Genomic DNA, 13,005 nt, shown 5'->3' on the forward strand with positions numbered 1-13,005 from the left:
TGTGCACAATCACTATGTGCTGCACAGGCTCTGGTAAGAGATCTTTCACAGCTGACTTCAATTAAACTGCCCAAGACGACCACAAACTCTGTTCAGAAGTGAGGATGCTCAGGTTTATTGCTGACAAAGTACAGTATTAGTTCCTCATGTGCTACAGGTAAACTTAATATGTGCATGCCCGTGACAATGATCCAGCCCAATTAGCAGCTGGACAAAGGACTAAGGTGAGGCATCCCTGCATTTATAGACTGAGTCAGACTACTTGCCTATCCCCTTACGTGCTTTGAGGTTTATGTCTCTTTGTACCTTTCTCTTGATATTTCACACAGAACATCACTATTCATTGCTTCTGTCAAATAATCTTGTGTGCTAGGTTGAGAGATTTTTCTCTTAACCTGCCAGAATATATTTATATAATCAATGGTTTTTAGCAATGCTAATACTAATACTGTTGCTGAGCTCATGTACCAAAGAGTGAACAAGCATCTGCGTTTGAAAGGACCTGACTTGCTTAGATCGTGATTTTTTTTTTTGCTGACTTTAATTCAGGTCATGTATTAGGCCTCCACTTGAGTCTTTCTTCCTTCTATGGATGGGATTTTTAAAATACCTAGTAGAAATGCAGCATAAGTGTATCCTTTCTGTCTAAAGAAACTATGCTTTTTGCACTTTTTAAAACGGTTCCCCATGCTGACCTGCCACCTCGCACTTGTATTACAGGCAGCAACACAAGGTGGCAGGCAGCTCCCTAGCATGCTCTTCATTTAAAACTCGGACCAGTGGGCTAGGACTGAGCCAGCCTGCCAGTCTGAGTTTTAAATGCAGAGCACACAGGAGAAGGAGGGTTGTTGAGGCTAACTGGGACCAATAAGCATTGCTCATCAGTTAAATGGTTTGCCAGCTAACTGCTAACATCCCTAGTATTTAGAGCAGTTTCAGAAATGATGGCTGAGTTTCTGGGTTCTTATTGATCAGTGCTATGCTTGCCAAAGAGGTAGAAGATCAAAGAAGTTCTTCTTTGCTCCTGTTAGCTAACTGAATTGTTTATAATTGCAAAAAATATGCTTTGGTTATGTGACTTTTTTATAACCTCTTGGATTCTATAAGAACTACTTTCTCGTGAATGTTCTGTACTATAGAAAATGACTGCAGGCTGGCTATAAACCAGCTTATTGACACCACAACTGACTTCAGGTTTGTACACAGATCTACCTAGAGAAGCAATTTCAGGATCAGTGTCTAGCAGTTTCTTAAGCTGTGCAGGTTCAAATGTCAACAGAGTTGTAAATGTTTCTGAATTGTCTTTATCGTAGGAGTCAAAGTTTAAAGAAACTGGAGTCATCACTCCTGAAGAAGTAAGTGTTCAGAACTTATAAAATGTATTAAAATAAGCTATTAAAATATTAATAGATTGTGGTAAAAGTTGCCATAACTTTATAGTAGGTCTTACATTGACTCCTGCAACTGCTGACTGAGTGAAAGTTTGGGGGTGGGATTATATGCAAACTATTTCTGCTTCTGGAGGGATAGTAACCCAAGTCTGTCAGCAACAGAATTCCTCTTGAAATACTGTTGGGGGCACAGACCCTAGGCATCCTGATATAGGCTGAGGGAGAACCCACCCTTCTCTGAACACTCTTGAGGTGGTTTGGTTTTCCTGGAGCAGCAGTTCCATTCTGCATTGAAGTCTGAGAAGTAAAGCATTCATTGGACTGAAAACTCCCTTAAACAATCCAGGGACCTCCCTCACTTACTGAAAGCAGTCCTGCTTCCCACCATATGTTTTGTTCGCCTGCTACTGAGTATGTGGTGGGGTCATAACACATTATTGGTCCCATGCCATGCACAAGCATTTCCCTGCACTCTATAGGCTGCCCTAGCTTGGCCTTTTTTTTCCTGTAGGTGCTTTCAGGAGCAGTTTACAAAGAAATTTGCTGTAAAGGAAAAAGGGTTACAAAATGCTGGTCTGTTTTTTCTATATATAAAATGCAATGGTGCTTTTTGGTTTTCTTCCTCTTCCTGTCCTTGTATAAAAGACTAGTGTTTGAAAGCTGTTGTCCCTGTAGCTGCCTATGCAGAGACCACAGAAAAGTAAAATGATTGGGGAGAGGGGATGAAGGAGAGAGGTTAGCTTAAGACAAATGCAGAGAGAAGGAAGGAGGCAGTCAGAAAAAAAATTAAGATAGTGTTCACAAGACAAACAACATAAGAAGATAAATGAGGCAGAAATGTTATCCCAGTACTGTCATCTGAAACTTTTCTGTGGAGCTAAACTACATGCCAGAGGAGAGCTCTGTTTACCAGATCGTTTTTGCTAACCCAGTACTATAGAATGAACTACAGGCAGTCCCCGAGTTACGCGGATCCGACTTATGCCGCGCAGGACCCGGGGCCGGACCCCCGGCGCTTCCAGCTGATCTGGAAGCGCAGCGGATCCGGCACGGGTCCTCCGCCGCTTTGCTCCGTGTCTCTCTGGTCTGCTTTGGGGGATGCAGCTAGTGCCCCCCTCAGCAGACCAGGGAGATGTGGAGCAAAGCCCGGGGCCTGTGGTAGAGCACGTGGGGCGCTGCCGGTTGGTCCCACAGCACCGCTCCTTGGCGCTACTGGACCAACCCAGCAGCACCCCAGCTACTCTGCCCCAGGTGTCCTGATTCAGCCGCTGCTGATCAGTTTCAGCAGTGGCTGAATCAGGACGCCTGGGGCAGAGCAGCTGGGGTGATGCTGGGTTGGTCCAGTAGCGCCGAGGAGCGGCCGCACTACTGGACCAACCCAGCAGCACCCGAGCTGCTCTGCCCCAGGCGTCCCCAAGTTAGCCGCTGCTGAAACTGACCAGCGGCTGACTACAGGAAGCCCGAGGCAGAGTTGCTCTGCCCCGGGCTTCCTGGAATCAGCTGCTGATCAGTTTCAGCAGCAGCTGACTTGGGGACGCCTGGGGTTCTTAAGTTGAATCTGTATGCAAGTCAGAACTGGTGTCCAGATTCAGCGGCTGAATCTGGATGCCAGTTCCGACTTACATACAGATTCAACTTAAGAACAAACCTATAGTCCCTATCTTGTACGTAACCCGGGGACTGCCTGTATACTATAGCCTGAACTAATTTGTTCAGTGCTAAGCAATCCTTTGAGGTGGTAGGTTTTTTTTTTTCTAATTTCATGGCAACCCCACAAATATTTCTAAATAACTCTGAATCACTGATACTTAACCCTATCATCTGTGGAAGGAAAACTGCACAGGAATATCTAATTAGAAGGAGTTTCCCCTCATTATTCAGCTGTCTATATGGACTGTGTAGGGAGTCTTTGCTGTTTGCAGCATCAGATACTAGGGATGTCATTGTGTAGATGACTACATGATAAGCCTGGATTTATAGGTTAATCTGTTCGACTATATGCATCCCCCCAGCCCCCCCCCTCCCCCGGCCTTGGCTGCCTCTGTATCAAAGGCAGCAGCGTAGGGTGGCTGAGGCCCAGGAGTGCACTGGCTGCCAGCCCCGCCCCCAGGGACTATCGAATAGTCATGTAAGTGCTAAGATTTTATGCAGCTACACGACTATTCAATTACATGATATCTAACATCCCTATCAGCTTCAAGTCCATGCCAGAGGTAGGTTCTTAGATATAATGGGCCATTGGTGTGACATAGTATGGTGTATATTCTTATTGTAGGACCTGTGCGAAGACTGCCTGTCCTCTAATCTCAAAAGTAGTGATTCTTAAGAGGTTGAGAGCTCATGTGTTTTAGCACTTTGCTTTCAAAGCATTACGGCTTCTTCTTTTTTTTTTTAACTCTGGCTTCCTAGGCTCTGTAACTCGATAGCCTTTCTGCCATAAGTATCTTGTATCAGTTGGGCCCCTAGTTCTGATTCCATCTTCATAAATATGGCCCATGTTAAGATACACAGACATGCTCTGAGTTGTCTTAAAATAATCTGTGAAAGTGTGTCCTTATTAGGCAACATTGAGTCATAAGATCCACATACAGTTTCTATAACTCAATACGTTTGATCTCTGGCTCCATGGCGTAACTGATTTTTGGATGGTTCCTTAGCCATTGTTAGGTTTCCATGTCTTCCATAATTTTGAGTTTGGTTCCCCTCCACTCTTCCTCCCTCTTCCTCCTTTTCACCCTGCCCCTCCCCCCCAGGAATAAAGACAGCTACTTTCACAGGGTGTCTCCTGTCAATGGAAATATATTAAAGCAAATGGTCAGGGGTGTAAAGTAGTGAATCATTGCACCAAGGGTAGATGTCTTGAGAGATTTAGGGTAGAATTTTTGTGTGTCTGCTATCTGTCTTCTAAAAAATCTTTCTCCATTATCCCTAATAGTTCTCAGAGCAGTAGCTTTTACCCTATTCTGCAGTGATCATTAAAGAGAAATTCTGCCAGGTGTATAAGAGAAGGCTGTTTCTTTAATGATAGTGTTTGTTATATTGGAGTGTGTCAATGAATTATAATGCACAAGCAATTAATCAGTGCTTGTACCCAGATAACTCATGTTTTGCTGGTACACAAACTTGCACCACTTTTTTAATGCATTCCAATTCCAAGCTTGTATTTTTATTCCAATCATTGGTCTCTTTGAAATGCTGATTGCAAATTGTGATTGTGGCAACTTTGTGACATAAGACTAAAGCTAGGTCTAATACCTTTTGAGGTGACAGACTAGCTATCTTATCCATTGCATCACTTGACTGAGTGAGCTGCTATACTGCCCCTTGTTTCTAGTGTTATCTATGGATATTTGGATTCTCCCCCCCCCCCCCTTTTTTTTTTTGGTTGTCACATGAGTATTCTGTATAAAAATGTTTGAGGATGTTTAACTTAAAACACTTTTCCTGCAATGTTGGAAATCAAAGTGAAACTGACTCGCTTCATTTCACTGTCAAAACTAAAAATGTTGTAGTAATTTCCAGTGTTAATTCATGTAAAGTTACATTTTTATATTGATCATGTCATTCAAATGGATTGTACCCATTTTCCCCACTCAAGCAATCCAGTGTAGTATTTTTAAACAAGTGCAGGATTATAAAGAGTGCTGCAGTTTTCTGCTTTACACATAGTGTTCTCGCATGTGAGTGAGTGGCTTTATGGACCTTCACTAACTTTTTTACAGTTTTCCCATTACTGTTAAATTCACTTTTAATAGAGGTTGATGTCAAGACATTTTCCCAAAAAGAGAAAATGACTATTCTGTGGAGTAAATGTATTCTATTGAACAAATGATGTGATATTTTCTGTTATGCTGACTTGCAATATTTCTGGGACACATGAAGAGAAAATGGTTGGCCAATTTGTTCACAGTAGTCTGTGAAGCCCGTCTGCAATAGCTTTCAGTCAGTGAAGCAGCATTTTACTGTGAAGTAGTATTTTAAAATTGGGAAGTATAGCTGGAACAGATCTGTAAGTTGTTTTAAAAACTAAACAAAGAACAAGCAAAACAAATTCACATTGACTTTAAAACTTCAGCTGTTCATCCCTTCTCCCCCAGCCCCATTCTGATTAGAATAAAGGGACAAACAAATGACTGGATTAGATTGTGTTAATAATCACTCTATATGTAACTTTTTTAAATGCTATTTTTAAAAATATCTTTAAGGGATGCTAGAAATATAATTAAGAAACTTCTTTACTTCAATTACAGTTCATTAAAAGGGAGTTCTTAAAATCCAGCTCTTCAGGACAGAGACTTATTTTCATATGTATTCACTGCAGTTACCATGCTTTACCAATTCATGATTGGCTATTTCTGGGCACTGCCATACTATAATACTTATGTCCATTTACTCCTTTAATTTCTTTCAACTTTAACAATGAATAACTGATGTCCGATTAACTTTGTTTCTTTATGTAACCATGTTTGGTTGTGAACACTGCAGGGAAATTATTTTGCTTTTGCTTTTGCTTTTGCTTTTGTGAAGCACAATGAAAATCATATTTTTGTAAATGTGTTCAATATAATTTCTGTACAACTGAATTAATATTGCTGAAATGTATAAGTTTCTTCATTCTAAATACATCATTAGTGCATGTTTTTTCTTTTTATTCCAAACAGTTTGTAGCAGCTGGAGACCACTTAGTTCATCACTGTCCTACTTGGCAATGGTAAGTAAAAGAGAATGAGGCACAGAGAGTTAGAGGTGCAGAATGCTGGAGGGACAGCATTTTTTGTTATGTTAAATTTGCATACACATGCAAAAATGTATGGCATATCTCAATTTAATACAGATGAGAACTAAATCTAGACAAACTCTGGCAGTAGAACCTATCCCATTGTTGTCTTGGTAATGATCCAAATGACACTTTTGGAGGGAGGCTTTAGTATTAGCTACTATTTGTAGTCTCAGTCAGGATGGTTTCTCTGAGGTACCAGAGAAAACAGACCACTCTGATAACTAGAGTACTTCTCTAATGGTAAGAGCAGGCTCATGCTTATTTGGGCCTTTCTTTGCTCCATTGATTATGGGGACTGTGAAATCTTGAGACCATTTTCTTTGTAATGGTGGTAGAGAATCACTGAACTAACTACAAGGGGCTGCTTGTAAATTCAGTGCCATGATGTAACCTACATATTTAAAACAATAGCTTATGCTAACATTTGATCATGTAAATCCATATCTAGCTAAGTTATAGATTAGAAAATGCTGATGTATAGATCTGCTCTGAAAACAAATGTCATAACTGCTCTGAGAAGGCTTTTTTACCTTTCTGGAATACAATGAGAAGGTATAAATAATGTTTTTGGTATATTTTAACAGGGTCTTGTGTCACACAAAAAATCATGAAATGTTTAGTGGTTAGAGCATAAAATTAGTGTCTATATTATTGGGCAAGACAAAGTTTATGCATGTGGGTAATGTAAAACTAGTACATCTAGCTTTGTCAGCATGGCAAGTCAAAATAGTATGTGAGATGAAAAAGTGAAAGCTCTTCTTTGTAGCTCCTTCCTGCTTGCACTTGGGATCACCTCACTGGTCAACTTGGTATGTTTTAAGAGGTAAGTTTTTTCAGTATATCTCAAGTTTTGCTACTACTAATGTGGTGGTTACTAATCTCAAGCAGAAGCAGGGTATTGGTATTTTTGTCTTCTGACCACACAGACTGAAGATAGTGTTCTTGTCTACAAAACAAGTTTTCACTTTTTTGTGGTATGCTTTTTTTAAAGGGCTTCAGGAGAAGAGTTAAAGGTCAAGGCTTATCTGCCAACAGACAAACAGTTTTTGGTAACTAAAAATGGTAAGAATGGCTCTTAGTAGAGTTAAATGCAGCATAGCTCTTGTGAATTAATGGGCAAAAATAATTGCAGGCCATGCTTGTAGACCCAGCTCTTATCCTAGATCTAAAATTGGCAATAGAAAATAGAAACTAATCTTCCCTTGTATCTTCTGCATTTTCATCTTGTGGTGAGAAAAGAAGCAGATTATATGAACTTGAGTATCCAGAATCTCATGCCTCTCAGAACTTGTCATCACTGAGCAGCAAGATAGTAAATATGTTTGGGGTCACATTTCAGCTTGCATTGTGAAAGTGAAAACTTCAAGTTCAGAAATACTTAAAAATAGGTGATCTTCTCTTTCCTTGCTTGCTTGCTTGCTCTTCTCTCCTTTTCCTTCCACTCCTGTGGTTAGCAGGGACGTAGGGTGTAAGGTTTTAACTTAAAATTCTTCCTCCTTCACCCTCCCCACTGCTGGATCTTTTGGTTCTTCCTGGCTTACTAAAGTTATATTAAAATGCTTTACTTGGTAACACTCAGACTTTTAATCTCATGACAACTGCGTAACTCGGATCACCATACCAGTGACACTATAGAATGCTCTTGTAAAAGAGCTCAAATGATGGTCACACTTAAAGCAATGTCTAGTGGTGGTGTAGACTGCCCCATTTGCTATGAGGAACAACTTGCATCTCTGCCAAAACTTTGGGGGAAGCTTACTTTTCTGAAAAGAAACACCATCTTTTGTGCCAAACTTTGTTTATAGCAAAGATGTCAATTTAGCCCCCTCAGTTCTGGTTTACAAAAGAGATGTGATTGAAGGCCTGAATTATGGCCTCATAAGGTGATATTCCACACTTTGACTTGACTCACCCATTTTGGCGACTTGAAATCCTCAAGGGGCCCTTGTGATCTGCACAGGATATAATTGAATTATTCACCTGCCAGTGCTACCTACGGTTGTAACAAACTTCTTATGCAGACAGTAGAAAAGACTGCAGGCTAAGTGATATACTTCCTTAGCTGGTGCCCTTTGTCGCCTCTCGTCAGTTGAAGAAAATCCAAGATTCCAGATTTCTTATGCTCAGCTGCCTGGTATCATAATATTATAATAACCTTTGACTTAAACACTTATTGAAAAGTTCTCATAGAGCACTCTACTAATCGGTTGTCAGGGAGACATCAGAACGAAAACTAGAGGACCCTGCCCCTATGCCCTGATTTTGTGAACCGTCTACAGTAGGAATGTAAAATCCCATTTAATTTATTAACCACTTAAATGTTAAATTTAACCTGTTAACTTATTAAATGGAGACAGTTGGGGGGGCTGCTCCAGCCTGATTAGTTTGGAGTAGTCCCCTTGCTGTTACAGTGACTGCTCCAGCCCTGCTGTTTCCAGCCCTTCATGGGGCTGCCAGCTCCTAGTCTCACATGGGGCAAGAAATGGCAGCCCTGCGCAGAGCCAGTGGCCCTATTCGGGGGGCTGCTACCAGGTACCAGTTAATTATTATCAAGATACCCATTAACACCTCTACAGTCAGCTTACAAAGTATAGCACTTATGTACTAATTGTTTTCTCCAGGGCTGGATTTGAGTGTTTCAGACAAGCTTTCTGTTTATATTAATGAAAATGTCAGTTTTGCCTTAAATCAGATATAAACACTTTTACTGTCACACTGTAAGGTCTCCTGTGCAGTAGCTCTATGTTAGCAGGAGAGAGCTCTCCTATTGGCATAACTAATTCACCTTCAATGCGCAAAGGTTGCTACGTTGGCAGGAGACACTGACCTAGTACTGTCTATACCAACACTTTTGTGGGGGGGGGGGGTGTTTTCACATCCCCCTGACTGATGCAGTGTGCCAACCAAATTTGTAGTGTACACAGAGCCTTATTTTAGCAAGCACAGCTTTAATGTTTGAATATGCATATGACCAGGGCTCGACAAATAATACAAGAGCCAGGTTCAGGCGATCTGTGCATGCACAGAACGATCTGCACGTGCGCAGATCGTTGGACAGCGTGGCTGGTGAGCGGGGCTCGCCACGGTTCAGCAAGCCCTGCATATAACACACAGTAAACTCATCATCTTAAATAACCATCTTCCTGTTAATAGCAGTTCTTCAGGTGACCAACTGATCTGTTACTTACATGACTCATGAACTTTACATCGAGGTCTGACCATCACATAACCAGTAAAAGTTACATGTTCAAATTCAGCCAAGATCTGCACTGACCAAAACCTGATTAGTGACATATGATATGCATGAAACAGGTAGTTCCCAGATTACACCAAATGGTTGGCAGTCTCAGAAAATTCTGAGACTCAAACTCCCTTCTGACCCTTACAGGTCAGGAAAAATATGAGGTGCTTGGTTGACCACTGCTTGGAATGTACCAGTTCCTTAACTAGTGTCCAAGTACTGTCGTGCCTTCCCCTGTGCTAAATTCATGTGAATAATTTAGGTTGGAAATCTTGAAGGATTATCCCAAATGTACTGAAATTGTCTAAACTTGAGTTTTTAACCTTGTACCACAGAGAGCAAATGGGGCTGGGAAACCTTATTCACTGCAGGGTGCTCTGCAGTATGAATTTTTCTGTTCTTAACTAGTATCTGATGGCACTTATCCTATTACTTGTAAGAGTTTGCTCATGTTTACAGTGCCATGCTACAAGCGGTGTAAACAGATGGAGTATTCAGATGAACTGGAAGCAATTATAGAAGAAGATGATGGTGATGGGGGATGGGTAGATACATTTCACCATGCAGGTATTTGAATTCTTGTTTTTATATTTGTCTCACTATTATAAAAGACTTAGACTCTTATTAGACATTTCAATTTTAAAATTAACTTTCTCGAATGTGATGTGTCTTAATAGCTGGTCTGAGAGACCTGAATTGCATTTCAAGTTCAGTTCCTGTTTAGTGTGTGTGTGACACTAGCAAGTTGCTTAACCTCTCTGAGCCTGCTTCTGTCTGAAATGAGGTAGTATTTCAAAGGTGTGGGTGCTTAATAATTTGTCTTTTGAGATGCACTATAGAGATGCTTACCAGATATAATAATATGCAAAATATCCCACATGCAAGGAACAAAACTTGTAACTATAGAGAGATTGAGAGAAATAAAAGCACCATTCCCTTCCACTTATTTGGAGAATAATGGCATACTGATCCCTCTTGTCAGTGAGTTTGAGATGTGCTACAGTTTAAACGCTAGGGGTTTAAACGTCAGTCTCCCAGTAAGTTGATATTCTGGGGTTCAATTTTGCTGGGCAAGTAAGGACCTACTAAATCAACCGCTGATGGTTCCCCTTTCGACTCCAGTACTCCACCAGGTTATAAGGAGTAAGGGAAGACAATGGGAGAATTTCTCCTGTGGACCTCTTGCAGTGGAGATGCCACAGAAATTCAACCTCGGGTACATTGACTTCAACTCTGCTATTCTCGTAGCTGGAGTTGCGTATCTTAGGTTGATTTTCTCTCCCTGTGTAGCACTTACATAACGGCTATGTCTAGACTGGCCCCTTCTCTGGAAGAGGCAGGCAAGTCAGAATAGGGAAATCCGCGGGGGATTTAAATATCCCCCGCGGGATTTAAATAAACATGGAATAAGAGAGCCTCCGGAAAAGGGCTTTATTCCAGAGGATCGCACCAGTCTAGATGCTCTTTTCTGGCTTTTCCCCAAGCCGGGGAAAAAGCGGCGGCCATGTTTATTTAAATCCCGCGGGGGATATTTAAATCCCCCGTGGATTTCCCTATTCTGACTTGCCTGCTTTGCATGCCTCTTCCGGAGAAGGGGCCAGTCTAGACGTAGCCAACTCCTATTGTCCCACTTTACATGAGCTGTTGAGACGAGGTCAAAAGAGTCAGTGTTGCTATTAGATGTTACCTGTGTCTTTGATACCTAAGGGCTTTTATATAAATTGGGATGATAAAACCATAATTAACTACAGAAAATAGATTGTAAAGCATTCATTGTCTTATAGGCAGAAAGTCTGTAGAGCTTATTATTTTACATAAATATGAAAGTTTTGGTCAAAGAAAGACTTCTCTGTAAAGTGGGGCCTTTGTCACCATGAGGGGGAAACTCAAGAACTAAAAATAACTGTTCACTTGATTCTACCATGTAGTCAACCTAACTCTAAAGTGCCTAGCAAAATCTTCCATAGCATACTCTTTTCATTCTGATTTTGAGAGTTGATGATTGTTTTAGCACAGCCTGAGAAGGCAGGCTTTGAATTCCAAGATGAGTGTTTTCGAGAATAACCCTTAAAAGAGTGTGGAGCACCTCTCCACCAATATAGTTACCACTGCTCCCAGCCAATGGAAGGGTTCTCTCCTGTCGGCTTTGAGTGGCTACATTAGTTTACAGCAGTGCAAAGCTTTTTACTGTAGCCAGAGTATTAGGTTATCTCCTCATGCTAATTAATTGATAGCAGCAAGCTGCTACTTTACAATGTAAGCTCCTTGGAACAGGGGTATGCCAGTATTGAAGTATTTTGCACATTTATGGCACTATAAAAATAACATTTGGCTAAGAAAGCATCATGCTTGTAGTTGAACAAGGCTGCTACATAGACAGGATGCTTTGATTGCATAGTAGTTCTTTCTACATACCCAAATGATTACTCTTGGAGTGCACCTTGCTTTCACATGCTTGATGTTACTATGAGTAAAGTAGTGTTATTGAATAGCATAGTGTTCCTGCTAGTCTAAATCTCTGACTGTGGTAAAAGCTCTCTGTCATCAGTTAAATTATGTCCCCAACGCATAACTTGTGCAGAAACTCCTGTATCGGAACTCTTGTCTCATAAGTCTGCACTGTGTGATTAGTCTGTAGTAGCCTACATAACCTACTCAGGAGAGAGTCTTTTTCTGCACTGAATAACATGTATCCTTCTAGTTCTTAAAATGCTGCTTTCTGAGCCATTTATACCATTCTGGGAAAAAGAAATAGGCTCTTCTAATTTGGACTATATTCAGTGTTGATGTTCAATCAACAGGTATTGGAGGCGTGACAGAAGCAGTTAAGGAGATCACACTGGAAAGCAAGGTATTTCTTAGGCTGTGAATATTGTACTGGAAGGCTGAAGTAAAATAGATGTCTGTCATAGTGTCCCTATGCGGCCAGGCTAATTACAGTATGTAGATGAAAAATCAGTATATGGGCCAGGAAATATGTGAAGGTGGTGTGAACTATGAAGTGCGTTAGTGAACCCACTATAATATCAGCGTAAGCATGTATCCCTTCCTAAGTTTCCTCTAAGGTGTGCACCTGTGCAGCCCCTGATGGCGTCTTCAGTGGCTGCACATTTACCTCCCTAGGGCTGCAGTGCAGTGGGGAGAGATCCTCTTCCCCAGCCCAGATACTGCTGTGGGGAAGAGAGGGCTGGGATGGGAGGTCCTCTCTCCCTGTCACAACCCCAGGACAGCCAAACTCCAAAACCATCATTGCTGGTTCCAACCAAAAGCCCTCATTCTCCCTGCACCCCAGTTCAGAGCCCCCTCCCCAGAGTCCAAATCCCTCACCACCACCCTTGACACACATCACTGCCATATTGGTTCACATAGCAAAATTCATTCTGTACATGGATGGGAAAAAATAGAAGGAACATTGATCCCTTCCCATTATCATGGAATGAGTCACAGTTAATCTGGAATATATCAGTTGCGCATTCACGTTCATTAATATTCCACATGCAGCTATACACTCATTTTACTCAACTTTAGCTGAAAATGTGCACAGGTAGGATGCTGACAAATTGTTAGAGTAAGAAAATAAATCCTATTTTATG

General features: G+C 41.2%; 1 protein-coding gene across 2 annotated transcripts in view; it reads left to right on the forward strand.

The window, feature by feature from the left end:
- ATG3 (autophagy related 3) overlaps positions 1 to 13,005 on the forward strand; it is a 33,067-nt gene that overhangs the window by 3,288 nt on the left and 16,774 nt on the right. The window contains exons 2-7 of one of the 2 annotated variants that reach the window (XM_075906881.2): positions 1,314 to 1,355; positions 6,053 to 6,102; positions 6,938 to 6,994; positions 7,163 to 7,233; positions 9,872 to 9,979; positions 12,214 to 12,263. In XM_075906881.2, coding sequence (XP_075762996.2) covers positions 1,314 to 1,355; positions 6,053 to 6,102; positions 6,938 to 6,994; positions 7,163 to 7,233; positions 9,872 to 9,979; positions 12,214 to 12,263 — 378 coding nt within the window. The remainder of the gene's footprint in view (positions 1 to 1,313; positions 1,356 to 6,052; positions 6,103 to 6,937; positions 6,995 to 7,162; positions 7,234 to 9,871; positions 9,980 to 12,213; positions 12,264 to 13,005) is intronic. The other variant, XM_075906889.2, reaches the window with a different exon arrangement.

The sequence above is a fragment of the Pelodiscus sinensis genome, chromosome 1 (assembly GCF_052426305.1).
Source record: "Pelodiscus sinensis isolate ZL-2025 chromosome 1, ASM5242630v1, whole genome shotgun sequence".
NCBI classification, from domain to species: domain Eukaryota; kingdom Metazoa; phylum Chordata; order Testudines; family Trionychidae; genus Pelodiscus; species Pelodiscus sinensis.